The 16,000-nt window shown below is 40.2% G+C and overlaps 1 protein-coding gene across 1 annotated transcript in view; it reads left to right on the top strand.

The window, feature by feature from the left end:
• The window catches only part of LOC120999302 (dentin matrix acidic phosphoprotein 1-like), a 102,977-nt gene that overhangs the window by 75,237 nt on the left and 11,740 nt on the right, over positions 1–16,000 (top strand). The window contains exons 12-14 of the mRNA XM_040430173.1: positions 7,204–7,278; positions 7,429–7,515; positions 14,044–14,154. Of these exons, the coding sequence (XP_040286107.1) occupies positions 7,204–7,278; positions 7,429–7,515; positions 14,044–14,154 (273 nt within the window). The remainder of the gene's footprint in view (positions 1–7,203; positions 7,279–7,428; positions 7,516–14,043; positions 14,155–16,000) is intronic.

Consider the following 16,000-nt stretch of genomic DNA (forward strand, 5'->3'; position numbering starts at 1 on the left):
AAAAAAGGAAGGTAGTAAGGAAGCATTGAAAAACTGTAAGGGAAAAATAGAATATGCAAAAGACAGATAGCAGCAAAGCTAGAGACAGAGAGACTCATTGCCAAAGAGACTAAAACTAGCCCTAAAATGTTCTTTAATTATATAGATTGTAAAAGTTTAAACTAGAAAGTGTTGGCCCTTTAAGGAATGATGAGGGAGGAGTTGTAGAGAGCAATGATGTCGGGTATTTATTTCATATAAGATATGAAATCATAAAAATTATGATTTCATATTTTTATGAAATATGAAAAATTAAAAATTACATTTTTTATTGGCGGACATATAAACGCCAGTTCTATTATTGACGAGATCTAAAGTTAATTTGTGCAGATAATGAAACAGAGTGCAATTAATTATATAAAATATAATTTATTACAAATAAATACATGCAGTAAAAATGGCATACAAATGAATACAAGGATAATATCAAAATTGACCACAAGATGATGCTCCGCCGTTTACGCCGGGATCATTTAATTTAGTACACCAATACAATACAATACTACTCTTTTCTTTTATCAAATTATTACCGATTAGTATACTGGTTATCAAAATATTATAATGTAACAACAACAATAAAACAATAGAAATGAATCTGTGGAAAATCCCTTATGCTCAATCAAAGAATATGGCAGTAAGAGACACCTTATAAATACGCCCGTTGGCCTAACTACGGATAATAAAATCCGATCAAAGATTCCACTCTGATAGCAATATTACAGGAATTCTAATGATGTGCACGTTCATTAGAATTTCCCATAAAATTATTGTTTTAACACTATTGACCCACTAATAATGGGGTCTCAACTATATGCCAATTGGAGCGATTTATAATTACTGCAAATGAAATAGATTATACATTACCCCTGGCTTTGGGATAAAGAGCTTTTAGAATGGACCCAGCTTTCCAAGATTTCGATATGTCCCGTCCTGTAGTACGTCCCTGACGTATGAAGTGATGCTGATGAATGAAATCCTTGTGAAGTGTTTGTGAAGTTTTTCTTTTGTGAAGTGTGTGAAGTGTTGTCTTTTGTGAAGTGTCCTGATCTCCCAAAACTGGATCAGATATTCCAATCCTTATCTATGCCCATCCCCTCTTGGATTAGGGATTCCCAATTAGATAAAGTGGGTGTGACGTATGTTAAACATGGGAATGATGTCATTTAATTGACATTCCTTAGAAACTTCTGCCCATCTACCACTTGATGGCACTGTTGTATCATATAACAATTTTAAATATTTTAAGAATTAACATATTATATTGCTTTATTATACCACTTAACCTCTGATCTTTTCCACCTTAAATCAATTAGGAGGGACTCTTTCTGACACTTTGCTCAGACTGACTGGCGGTATCAGAAGTTTTCCTAATCCCTGAATTTATGGGGCAGATAGGAGTATAATGGTTTTTCCTGGATTGTGTATCTTAACTGTCTCAGCGAATGAGTAATGATGTTTGAAATAACATCAGCTCCTCTAAAATAGACCCTATTTAAGAAAATTTCAACTTAAACATTCTCTATATCCACTAGAATATATCCTCTCAGTGAGATACAGACATATAAAGATACATTAATAATATTTGGTTATAATACATCAATATTGCACAGTATATATGAATCATTAACAAGTTCAAACGCTAAATGAATGCACACAGGAATATATATATATCTATATGTGAATATATGAATAGATATCTGTTCCACACCAGATGTGTTTTATGGACGTCTCTTATCAGATCATGGTTTAGCCATGAAACACCCATTGTTCCTCAGACAGACAAGTTTAGAGAAACCAGTGTAGATAAATCCATGTCTCTAAACAATAATAAAAAAATAGTCTTCTCTATATATTCACTTTTAACACATTGAACTTGCCATGAACCCATCTTGGTTTTTTCCAGGTTCATGCTGATCACATGCTGTTAAAGGCAATGATCATCCATATTGAATATAGTATCATCAGATACATTGTACACTTATGAAAATGCACAACAATGAGGAGAAAGCGAAGCTATTAAATATTCTTTCCCCCAATGTATTCACTGAGGAAAATAAAATGTCAGATGAAATGCAGAGTGTAAAAGTAAACTCCCCATTAAATATGGCCTGTCTGACCCAGTAAGAGGTGCAGCGGTGTCTTAAAATAATTTAAAATAGACAAATTACTGGGTCCAGATGGCATACACCCCATATCCTAAACAAATTAAGTAAAGTTATAAACAGTCCCTTATTTCTTATATTTAACCTTTTAAGGACTCAGCCCTATTTCACCTTAAAGACCTGGCCATTTTTTGCAAATCTGACCAGTGTCACTTTAAGTGGTGATAACTTTAAAACGCTTTGACTTATCTAGGCCATTCTGAGATTGTTTTTTTGTCACATATTGTACTTCATGACACTGGTAAAATGAAGTAAAAAAAAAAATCATTTTTATTTATAAAAAAATACCAAATTTACTAAGAATTTGTAAAAAATTGCAAATTTCCAAGTTTCAATTTTTCTACTTCTATAATAGATAGTAATACCTCCAAAAATAGTTATTACTTTACATTCCCCATATGTCTACTTCATTATTGGATCATTTTGGAAATGATATTTTATTTTTTGGGGATGTTACAAGGCTTAGAAGTTTAGAAGCAAATCTTGAAATTTTTCAGAAATTTAAAAAAAAAACATTTTTAGGGACCAGTTCAGATCTGAAGTCACTTTGCGAGGCATACATAATAGAAACCACCCAAAAATGACCACATTCTATAAACTACACCCCTCAAGGTATTCAAAACTGATTTTACTAACTTTGTTAACCCTTTAGATGTTACACAAGAATTAATGGAAAATAGAGATACAATTTCAAAATTTCACTTTTTTGGCAGATTTTCCATTTTAATATTTTTTTTCCAGTTTCAAAGCAAGGGTTAACAGCCAAACCAAACTCAATATTTATGGCCCAGATTCTGTAGTTTACAGAAACACCCCATATGTGGTCGTAAACCGCTGTACGGGCACTCGGCAAGGCGCAGAAGGAAAGGCATGCCATACGGTTTTTGGAAGGCAGATTTTGCTGGACTGGTTTTTTTGACACCATGTCCCATTTGAAGCCCCCCTGATGCACTCCTAGAGTAGAAACTCCAAAAAAGTGGCCCCATTTTAGAAACTACAGGATAGGGTGGCAGTATTGTTGGTACTAGTTTAGGGTACTAAGTCACAGAAAAAATGCACCAAACGGATATGCCACTGACTATACTGGCTAGTCATAAATGCAGATATTAAAAGCTGAGACTTTTGCCAATATATTCCTGTCAGGAAAATATAGGAGCCCATCATGCACCACGTCACGGTCACTCAACATGGCAAGGGGTCCTACCACTAAGCTACCTATGGTGTGAACAAGGTCTGAAGGTGATGTAATCCAGCTCACAGCCAAGCTTCCACACAACCGCATAGCAGGACAACTAATGCAATGTGAACAAAGCAAGACTGTAAGCCACACCCATATCAGACCATGTGATGGAGGTTACTAGGTGCAAAAGAGTGTTTGAATGCCAGGTAAAGGCACATACACTACTAGTTTAGGGTACATATGATTTTTGGTTGCTCTATATTACACTTTTTGTGAGGCAAGCTAACAAGAAATAGCTGTTTTGGCACCGTTTTTATTTTTTGTTATTTACAACATTCATCTGACAGGTTAGATCATGTGATATTTTTATAGACCAGGTTGTCACGGATGCGGTGATACCTAATATGTATATATTTTTTTTATTTATGTAAGTTTGACACAATGATTTCTTTTTTGAAGCAAAAGAAATCATGTTTTAGTGTTTCCATAGTCTGAGAACCATATTTTTTTCAGTTTTAGGGAGATTACCTTGGGTAGGGTATGATTTTTGCCGGATGAGATGACTGTTTTATTGGCACTATTTTGGGGTGCGTGTGACTTTTTGATCGCTTGCTATTACACTTTTTGTGATGTAAGGTGACAAAAAATTGTTTATTTAGCACAGTTTTTATTTTTTATTTTTTACGGTGTTCATCTGAGGGGTTAGGTCATGTGATATTTTTATAGAGCCAGTCGATACGGACACGGAAATACCTAATATGTATACTTTTTATTTATTTATGTAAGTTTTACACAATAATATCATTTTTGAAACAAAAAAAAAATCATGTTTTAGTGTCTCCATATTCTGAGAGCCATAGTTTTTTCAGTTTTTCAGCGATTATATTAGATAGGGTCTCATTTTTTGCGGGATGAGATGACGGTTTGATTGGCACTATTTTGGGGTGCATATGACTTTTTGATCGCTTGCTATTACACTTTTTGTGATGTAAGGTGACAAAAAATTGTTTATTTAGCCAAGTTTTTATTTTTTACGGTGTTCATCTGAGGGGTTAGGTCATGTGATATTTTTATAGAGCCGGTCGATACGAACGCGGCGATACCAAATATGTATACTTTTTTTTATTTATGTAAGTTTTACACAATAATATCATTTTTGAAACAAAAAAAATAATCATGTTTTAGTGTCTCCATATTCTGAGCCATAGTTTTTTTATTTTTTGGGCGATTGTCTCAGGTAGGGGCTCATTTTTTGCGGGATGAGGGGACGGTTAGATTGGTACTATTTTGGTGGGCAAACGCCTTTTTGATCGCTTGCTGCTGTTCTTTTTGTGATGTAAGGTGACAAAAAAATTGTTTATTTAGCACAGTTTTTATTTTTTTATTTTTACGGTGTTCATCTGAGGGGTTAGGTCATGTGATATGTTTATAGAGCCGGTCGATACGGACGCGGCGATACCCAATATGTATACTTTTTTCCCCCCTATTTTTTATCAAATTTTTTTTACTTTATTTGGGGAAAATGACATTTTTGTTTATTTTTACATTAAACTTTTAATTTTTGGGGGGGAAAACTTTATTTTTTCAACTTTTTTTTCACTTTATTTTTTGTCCCACTTTGGGACTTGAACTTTTGGGGGTCTAATCCTTTACAATGCATTCCAATACTTCTGTATTGGAATGCATTGGCTGTATGAGTAATACTGTGTGTATTACTCATACAGCTTCCGGCCAGTGAGATCCAGGGGCTTGGATCTCAAAGGCTTGTCACCGGAAGGCAGCGCGATGCCGCCTACAGCCGCATGGGGACCAATGGCACCGCCACACGCCGCCGCAAACCGCAGGCCGACACGGGGGGGTCACGGGACCCCCCCGCGCATTTAGCCAAGGTGCCTGCTCAATGATTTGAGCAGGCACTGGGTTCCGATCACCGCCCGCCGGGCAACACATGACGTACCGGTACGTCATGGGTCCTTAAGGACTCGGGAAACATGCCGTACCGGTACGTCCTAGGTCCTTAAGGGGTCAAGGACACTATAATGACAGGAAGTGGTCCACAGGATTGGCACTTAGCAAATCTGGCGCCAATATTCAAAAAGAGGTCAGAAACAGAGCCTGGAGTCTATAGGCTGGTAAGTCTAACATCTGTTGTGGGTAAACTGTTTGAAGGTTTTCTAAGAGATGCTATTCTGGAGTATCTAAATGACAATAAGCATATAACACCGTATCAGCATGGTTCTGTCAAATAAATCTAATCAGTTTCTATGAGGAGGTAAGTTCTTGGCTGGACGCGCGCGAGTCATTTGATGTCCTATATTTTGACTTCTCCAAAGCACTTGTTACTGTGCCACATAAAAGGTTGATACATAAAATGAGAATGCTTGGACTGGGGGAAAATGTGTGTACTGTATGTGGGTAACTGGCTTTGTAATAAAAAAACAGAGTGGTTATTAACGATACACACTCAGATTGGGTCACCATCACCAGTAGGGTACCACAAGGGTTAGTATTGGGCCATATTCTCTTCAATATATTTATAAATGATCTTGTAGAAGGGTTGCACAGTAAAATATCAATTTTTGCAGATGATATTAAAGGGGTTTTCTACCTTTTTCTTACTGTTGACCCCTGCCGATCAGCTGTTTGAGGAAGCAGAGGAACTTGCAGTAGCGCCGCAGCCTTCTCACTGCTTCCTGCAGGCCAGTGACATCACACTAAGTCACCTGCCCTGGGCGCAGCTCTGCCTATTTGAAGTGAATTCTCATTCACACGCTGTGTAAAAAAGCAGCAGAAAAGCTGTGGTATTGTGGATTTGAAATCTGCTGCATGTCAATTTATACTGCAGATTTCACTTTCCAAAGAAAGAATGAAACTGTGTCTAATCTGCAGTGTGTGTACGCACCTTTTGGTGTAATTTTTTTTGCTGCAGATTAGAAGCAAAAATTATGCAGCTAATCAGTCATGTGTGAACCCAGTCTAAAGGACCTCAAAATGATGCCATTGTTTCTATAAATGCTTTTGCATTAGTCTAATTGACTATTAGGCATATAGCCATGGGAGGTCTGGGGACCTTTGTTAGAACCCTGGCTGCCATGGAACCCTATGACAAGTCATATCACTACTTAAATTGCGGTTTTATTACTTTCCAAGGTAAAGCAAAAGGTTCTGCAGTCACAAATTTTTCTTAAAAAAAAAAAAAAAAACTCCTTGGGATGCTATAACATAATAAAAGAGAATATACTATTCTCTGATCCACTGCCGCTCCCGTCCTGACAAGTAATGTTGGCATACGACTGGCAGGGGCCCAATAAGATTAGTATGGCTTATTTCATTATTTTATACCATTCTAGGCATGTTTTTACAATTTTTAAACATTTTGGGTGGCTGAACAGCAGGTTAAGATAATGTTATCTGCATTAGGAAGGTAAGGTTTTTCTGGGGCTTTGTTCAAAGTTTCTATCAATATCTACAGCAAGAATAGTGTAGGAGCCCCATTAGGATGTCACATTGACAGAAAACTTGATAAAACCCCTACAGACCTACTTCTAAATTATTAACTGGGTCCATTGGTCAATGTTTGTATGCATGGTACAATGGATCCAGCAGTAGCAGGTATATGATAGCCTAAGATACACACAGCAGTACTATAACATTGGGCATTTTAAGAGGAAAAAAATATTTCAAGAGCTTTTCATTATTGCTGAATTCTGCAATACATGATACTAAATGCTACATTACCAAAACCTATAAAAAAAAAATGCATCACCAATTATGTTGCTTTCTTTAAGTTATTTTTCCTATTATTTTCTTATTTTGCTCTAGAGATAAGACATCAAATGTTACTGGTCAGGGTGAGAGTGAAACACATGGAGATATTACTAGAGAGAAGCACAAGAGGTGAGGCTTTGCTTCACATTTTGATTTAAAATAACTGATTTTGTTTTTGCAAATTTATGTACATATTATATCAATCTTACACAAAATCTTAAAATGACCAAATTCGGTATAGTTTATAATTATAATATATTATATTGTATTTTCCGCTAGAGATAAGACATCAACAATAGATAGCTCTTCGGAAAGTCAGAGTGAGAGTGAAACACATGGAGATATTGCTAGAGAGAAGCACAAGAGGTGAGGCTTTGTTTTGCATTTTGGTTTGAAAGTATTGATTTTGTTTTTGCAAATTAATATACACAATGGGGAGATAAAACTGGTGTAAATGAAATCTGGCTTAGTTGCCCATAACAACCAATCAGATTCCAATTTTCCTTTTTCAGAGCTCCTTTGGAAAATGTAAAGCGTATTGTGATTGTTTGCTATGGGCAACTAAGCCAGTTTTCATTTACACCTGTTTGATAAATCTCTCTCATTATATTCATATTCAGCTTTCACAAAGTATGTAAATTACCAAACTTGGTACAGTTTATAATTATATTGTATTTGTTAATACAACTTGATAATAGCAATAAGCAGATTTCCTGAAATTCAGTTCGGGTTCGATTGGGCCAAATCGGATGTGATCTGAGGCTAATGTAGGCTGAGGGGTCTGATAGAGGCTGGGGGGGGGGGGGGTCTAATCTGAGACTGATGGAGGTTAAGGGGTCTGACTGAGGCTGATGGAGCTTGGGGGTCTAATGGAAAAAAATATATATTTTCTTATTTTACTCCTCCAAATCCTAGGTGTATCTGAAAAATGCAGTAAATCTAGAATATAAATTGTGGTATGCTCCATTGGATGCTCTATGTATGGAGATATTTTTCCTTAAAGCCTAAAGGCTCGATAAAGGGTCCTACCTATTTGATCTTACAATTTTTTTTTAGGAAAGGTTGTCAAAAGAGCAAAACAAAGTAAATCCACTGAAAAGATGCATACTGCACATGGTGTTGAAGGGTCTTCAAGTAATTTTCTGGAAAAAGATAATACGCAAGATTCAAGTTTTCCCACCTCATTTTGGCTAAGTTCACAACACATTTTTGCACCATGCTGAAAGGTTGTTGTTACGTCAGTGGATGTGGAACCACTGTGTCAAAAAACTAGTTTGACTTTGGGCTAACCCTAAGGGCGTTATGCTGGCAGCAACCTGGTATTGACCCTTTAACCCCTATACAGGGATCTGGACTTAGCTGCAGGGAGCCACTAGGCTGCTACCTCTTGGAGTAGTCCTGTGAATCTGGCTGGCAGCGGAGGGTCATAACAGTAAGAGGCACTGGTGGGAACACAGGCAGATAACAGAGAACAAACACCTTAGCAAGAAACAGACACGCTAGAAAACTAATTGTTCAGGGAAGGAAATTAGGTAAACAGCTCTGTGTTATATCAGAAGCTGATTAGCAATTAGAAGCAGCAATTCAGCTGCTCACACAGCAAGGCAGTAGTACCGAAAGCAAAAAAGGAGCAGTAGTTGTTTAATGATTGGTTCCTAACAGTGGCGTACCGCCAAAAGAGGCAGACCACGCCGTTGCTATGGTGCCCATTAAGTTGGGGGGCCTTGGCCAGCTGAATGGCCCGCCCCCTTTCCAATGCAATCGCATAGTAGCATTAGATCTCTAATGTAAGTAGGACAGACGAATAGTCTGTCCGACTTACATTAGAAACAGGAAAAATGTAAACTGAAGCCTGCCCTTCCTATTGGCTCCCTGTCAGCAAAATTCAGCTGGCCAATAAGTAGGGAGATGCTATGCTGTTTGCTTTGCTTATTGGCCAGCTGAATTTCAGCACCTCCTTCAAGGACTTTGGGCATAGTGAGAAGATGAATATCTTATTTCGGCTGCCAGAGACATTGCAGTAAGGTGAGGAGAGGGCTGCACCTGAGGTCCTGTGGAGGAAAAGTTCAACAATCACCAAGCTCTGACTATGACTGCTGCAACCATGCCATGTGCTGCCCCAGTGAAGACGACAGACTGGAGAGTCAGTAGCCCTGCTGCAGCAGTCATCATGAGCATCACATTGGGTGTAATGGACACACATACTGTGCTACAGTATCTCAGGGAGGGGGTTGGTTGTGTGCCATGTCCTGTCTGTGTGGACCTAGATACACTCGCCTAAAGAATTATTAGGAACACCATACTAATACGGTGTTGGACCCCCTTTTGCCTTCAGAACTGCCTTAATTCTATGTGGCATTGATTCAACAAGGTGCTGATAGCATTCTTTAGAAATGTTGGGCCATATTGATAGGATAGCATCTTGCAGTTGATGCAGATTTGAGGGATGCACATCCAGGGCACGAAGCTCCCGTTCCACCACATCCCAAAGATGCTCTATTGGGTTGAGATCTGGTGACTGTGGGGGCCATTTTAGTACAGTGAACTCATTGTCATGTTCAAGAAACCAATTTGAAATGATTCGAGCTTTGTGACATGGTGCATTATCCTGCTGGAAATAGCCATCAGAGGATGGGTACATGATGGTCATAAAGGGATGGACATGGTCAGAAACAATGCTCAGGTAGCCCGTGGCATTTAAACAATGCCCAATTGGCACTAAGGGGCCTAAAGTGTGCCCAGAAAACATCCCCCACACCATTACACTACCACCACCAGCCTGCACAGTGGTAACAAGGCATGATGGATACATGTTCTCATTCTGTTTACGCCAAATTCGGACCCATTTGAATGTCTCAACAGAAATCGAAACTCATCAGACCAGGCAACATTTTTCCAGTCTTCAACAGTCCAATTTTGGTGAGCTTGTGCAAATTGTAGCCTCTTTTTCCTATTTGTAGTGGAGATGAGTGGTACCCGGTGGGGTCTTCTGCTGTTGTAGCCCATCCGCCTCAAGGTTGTGCGTGTTGTGGCTTCACAAATGCTTTGCTGCATACCTCGGTTCTAACGAGTGGTTATTTCAGTCAACGTTGCTCTTCTATCAGCTTGAATCAGTCGGCCCATTCTCCTCTGACCTCTAGCATCCACAAGGCATTTTTGCCCACAGGACTGCCGCATACTGGATGTTTTTCCCTTTTCACACCATTCTTTGTAAACCCTAGAAATGGTTGTGCGTGAAAATCCCAGTAACTGAGCAGATTGTGAAATACTCAGACCGGCCCGTCTGGCACCAACAACCATGCCACGCTCAAAATTGCTTAAATCGCCTTTCTTTCCCATTCTGACATTCAGTTTGGAGTTCAGGAGATTGTCTTGACCAGGACCACCCCCTAAATGCATTGAAGCAACTGCCATGTGAGGACATAGACTGTGTATACCAAGGTTATTGGCTATGTATACACAGGACATGAACACCAGGCTATGTATACAGGGGACACAGACTATACACTCACCTAAAGAATTATTAGGAACACCTGTTCTATTTCTCATTAATGCAATTATCTAGTCAACCAATCACATGGCAGTTGTTCAATGCATTTAGGGGGATGGTCCTGGTCAAGACAATCTCCTGAACTCCAAACTGAATTTCAGAATGGGAAAGAAAGGTAATTTAAGCAATTTTGAGCGTGGCATGGTTGTTGGTGCCAGACGGGCCGGTCTGAGTATTTCACAATCTGCTCAGTTACTGGGATTTTCACGCACAACCATTTCTAGGGTTTACAAAGAATGGTGTGAAAAGGGAAAAACATCCAGTATGCGGCAGTCCTGTGGTCAAAAATGCCTTGTGGATGCTAGAGGTCAGAGGAGAATGGGCCGACTGATTCAAGCTGATAGAAGAGCAACGTTGACTGAAATAACCACTCGTTACAACCGAGGTATGCAGCGAAGCATTTGTGAAGCCACAACACGCACAACCTTGAGGCGGATGGGCTACAACAGCAGAAGACCCCACCGGGTACCACTCATCTCCACTACAAATAGGAAAAAGAGGCTACAATTTGCATGAGCTCACCAAAATTGGACTGTTGAAGACTGGAAAAATGTTGCCTGGTCTGATGAGTCTCGATTTCTGTTGAGACATTCAAATGGTAGAGTCCGAATTTGGCGTAAACAGAATGAGAACATGTATCCATCCTCTGATGGCTACTTCCAGCAGGATAATGCACCATGTCACAAAGCTCGAATCATTTCAAATTGGTTTCTTGAACATGACAATGAGTTCACTGTACTAAAATGGCCCCCACAGTCACCAGATCTCAACCCAATAGAGCATCTTTGGGATGTGGTGGAACGGGAGCTTCGTGCCCTGGATGTGCATCCCTCAAATCTCCATCAACTGCAAGATTCTATCCTATCAATATGGGCCAACATTTCTAAAAAATGCTATCAGCACCTTGTTGAATCAATGCCACGTAGAATTAAGGCAGTTCTGAAGGCAAAAGGGGGTCCAACACCGTATTAGTATGGTGTTCCTAATAATTCTTTAGGTGAGTGTATATATTATGGGAGGATTGCTGTAGTAATAGTAGCATACTATTTGCACATGCCCCATTTCCAAACACACACAAATATACGGCAAGACATTTAATAAAAAAATTTTCAACACTATTGTGCCGTAAAAAAGTTGCTTATTTTTAGGCTTCTCGCCATTTTTACAATCTGGCGAGAAAAAGTGGTGGGGCTTAGCACCGGCCGCCGCATTTACTACAACTTATGCCAGAAAGTTGCGGAAGCTATAGCTAAAGTTTCTAGACTTCAGTTTCTGGCACACAGCAGGGCACAGAGGCATCTGATTTGTTAAGCGGCCTCTTACATAAATTAGGCGCATCTCACGCCAGTGCAGGGAGATCAAGACTGGCATATGGATGCATCAGTTTTGATACATGTCCCCCATTGTATGCTTCATCTTCTAAGGAGGTCTAACATTAGCCTAAGGGCCCATTCAGACGGCCGTAGTGCTTTGCGGATCCGCAATTTGTGGATCAGCAAAACACGAATACCGGCCATGTGCGTTCCGCAATTTGCGGACTGCACATGGCCGCAACCATAATAGAAAATGCCTAGAACTAGTTCTATCTTTTCTGCGGAGCTGCGGTACGAAATAACGGATGGGGACAGCACACGGTGTGCTGTCCGGATCTTTTGAGGGCCCATAGAAATTGCGGAACAGGTGCGGATCCGTTCATACGGCCGTGTGAATGAGCCCTTAAGCATACGTCTAGGTTGTTCTGTGGCTTAGTGGCTTGTACTAATAGTAATAGGGCAATGAAAACCACATGTTTTAGATCGGGGTGGGAGGGTCTCATCTCTGGGACCTGCTCTAATTTCAAGAACAGGATCCCCAAAGTGAAGGAGAGCAGCCACTTCTTTGGAACTTGCAGAAATGGGTGAGTGCACTATATTTATTGGATAATAAAAACCAATTCACACAACCGTATTTTCAGTCCACATCCAGGCTATATTTTTTGCAGATCGAATGCAGACCTATTAATTTTAATGGGGCCACAAAAGATGAGGACAGCACACGGTGGTCACACACTTCTATGGCCCTGAAAAAAAAAAAAAAGAACATGTCCTATTCCTGTCCGTTTTGTAGACAAGAATAGGCGGTTCTAACAGATGGCAAAATACGGAATGCACATGGGAGGTATCCATCTTTTGCGGATTCACAATTTGTGGACCGCAAAAATGGCTATGGCTGTGTACATAAGACCTTGGGCTTTAGGTCAATGATGTCTATCAGCGATTGTGAGCCAAATACAGGATTGAAGCCTCCACAGAGATAAGATATAAGGGAAGGATCTGCACCTGTTCTGTGTTAAGAGCCGTACCTTGTTTTGGCTCAGTCATTGATTGAAATCACTGACCGAACACTGTGTGAATAAGGCCTCATGCACACGACCGTTTTTCGGGTCCGCATCCGAGCCGCAGTTTTTGCGGCTCGGGTGTGGACCCATTTACTTCAATGGACTCCGTGTCCGTTGCTCTGGTCCGTGGCCCCGCTAAAAAAAATATAACATGTCCTATTCTTGTCCACGTTTTGCGGACAAGAATAGGCATTTATATTGAAGGCTGTCCGTGCCGATCCGCAAATTGCTGAATGCGCACGGACGCCATCCGTGTTTTGCGGATCCGCGATTTTCGGACCGCAAAACACACCATGGTCGTGTGCATGAGGCCTAAGGCACAAATTTTGAGTTTTGATAGTTTTGCTATGGGGCCCCATGATTTCTATGTATGCCCCTGGTTCCTAATAGACACAGCAAGATAGCGATGGGCACAAGCCACTGACGTATCAGTTATTTTTTATTTCTTTTATCCAGTTTTTTATCCAGAATTGAGAGGCAACAGGATGTAACAGGAAAGGCATCCTATGGTATCCTTTTTTAATGTTGTACATGTACATCATCTGCATGTACATGTACATTATCTGTGCTCCTCTGCTCGCACTATCATCATGGGAGCCCAACTTTAACTGACAGCCAGGGTTCCACTGTGATGACCAGGCTTGGCGATAATACAGATCCAGGCCATTTAACCTTATAGATGCCTTAGGCAATAGAGACCACAGCATTTAAGCGGTTTATAAGGGCAACTCAAACCCCATTGGCCCCTTGCAAGATGCCAATGAGTTTCTAACTTAGCGGGGGGGCTAACAATTGCTTGCCATCTAAAAAAAACCTATTAGGCTCTGTCAGGGGCTATTGAACCCTGCCTCTGGCAGATCCTATGTGGCAGCACACAGTGCCCCTGCAGCTCCGTGCTCAATAATTTGCTATATGCAATCCTAACACCTAATGACACTGTGTATTAATGATCTTACTCTTTATATAGGAAAACTTCCCAAACAAGCTCCAAAAAATCAAGTAGAAAATCCACTGATAAGATGCATTCTATAAGTGGTGACGATGGATCCTCAAGCAACGATGTGAAAAAAGATAATGGGTAAGACTAAAGTTTTTCTTGCATCAGTTGCTACACATTCATTCGTGCTGCTGTGCCAGTGTGATTACCAGAGGAGCCCATCTGTATTGTCCAGAACTGGAGATAACCTTGATACCAGCCATTTATAACTGCTTAGATTCAAGGCTATACCTACCATGAGGCAAGTTGAGCAATGCACAGCCTGCAGCACCCCAGAGGGGGCAGTTCTGCGGCAAAGAGTCACTTGCCAGTGCCACTAATAGTCATAAGCACTGCAACCACAGGATCCAATAGGAGATGGTGGGTGGAATGAGTCCACTGGCATTAACATAAGGCACATTCATTAAGACCCTGCACTGGCGTAGGTCTCTCCATATCTTTGGCGCATCCAGCGCCCGTTCTAAATGTAAGCCAGCTTCCGAGCTATCTTACAGGTAGACCATTTTCTATACCTGAAACAGGCGTAGAAAATGATGAATGAGACGGGCCTACCGGCCTGTCCCCTTCCCTGCCCGCAGTTTTAGACCTGGTGTGAGTGGGGACGTGTCACAGATTGCAGCGCAACTAACTAATCTTACGCAGCTATCTGCGTCTGAAATACGCCTAATATAGGAGTAATTTCAAAATAGTAAATTACCCCAATAGTTCCTGCAGATCCCCCACACTTCATCTGCTTGTTCTGTAGGATATAACAGGTTCAGTGGTGTAATATTTCATGCAGTTAGGACCAGGAGGGAGGGATGGGGATTGTTTTTAGCCTCACTGCAGGGCTGAGAGCATCTCTGGAAGATTACAGAGACTCTCAGTCGTGTGTGCTCAACCTCCTGCTGAATGTCTAAACTCCCCTTCCACTGCTGCCTTGAGATAGAGCTGCATGATCCAGTTACCTGCTCATAAAGTATGTATATGTGTGCGTTATGTGCATGCATGTGTGTAATGTGTTTATATGTATAATGTATATACATATCTGTTTACTGTTTGTAAATATACAATATTTGCATGATTTTATATTTGATATACATATATGCATACATAAATATACATGTACATATATACATACACGCTTACCAGCATACACATCTACCAACACACATATACGTCTATATTTCATATACAAAAAAAGGGAGTTAGCTTTATACTGAAAATAATTAAAATCAGCCTATGGGGCAGACAGGCTAATCAGGAGTGCACGACTCGCTGGAGTGCCACATCTCCAGCATTGTAAATCTACAAAAAAAAAAGGGGGTCAGTCAGCACCTCCCAGTGCGCAGGTGCACGCTGCCTTGGCAAAGACCTAGAGGAAATAAAAAGAGCCAATGCAGCAGCACTCTGCAAATCAGACAAAGTACAACAATGCTTACAAAAATTATGGTGCTAATACTACGCTTATTTATAAAAGCGAGATGCTTGGACAATGCATTTTGTACAAAACCATCTAAGCCCGTCTGCCGAACGTCCAAGCATCTCGCTTTTATAAATAAGCGTAGTATTAGCACCATAATTTTTGTAAGCATTGTTGTACTTTGTCTGATTTGCAGAGTGCTGCTGCATTGTCTCTTTTATATTTCATATACATACATCACAGGAGCCCAGCTTTAGCCGATAGCCAGGATTCCACTGCAATGACCAGAATTGGAGATAATACAGCCTTGGACAATAGAGACCACAGTATTTAAGCTGTTTTTAAGAGTAAATAAAACCCCATTGGCTCCTTGCAACACGCCAATGAGCTAATATAGTAGAGGGAGGCGTAAAAATTTTTACCATGCCCCACTGGATGTGTATGACCCCAGACCTGGGGATACTACAAATTATTTATTATGCATTGTATTTCACTGTTTGTTTCCTGGCTATTACTACCAGCAAG

This window comes from Bufo bufo, chromosome 4 (genome assembly GCF_905171765.1).
Source record: "Bufo bufo chromosome 4, aBufBuf1.1, whole genome shotgun sequence".
In the NCBI taxonomy this organism is placed as follows: Eukaryota; Metazoa; Chordata; class Amphibia; order Anura; family Bufonidae; genus Bufo; species Bufo bufo.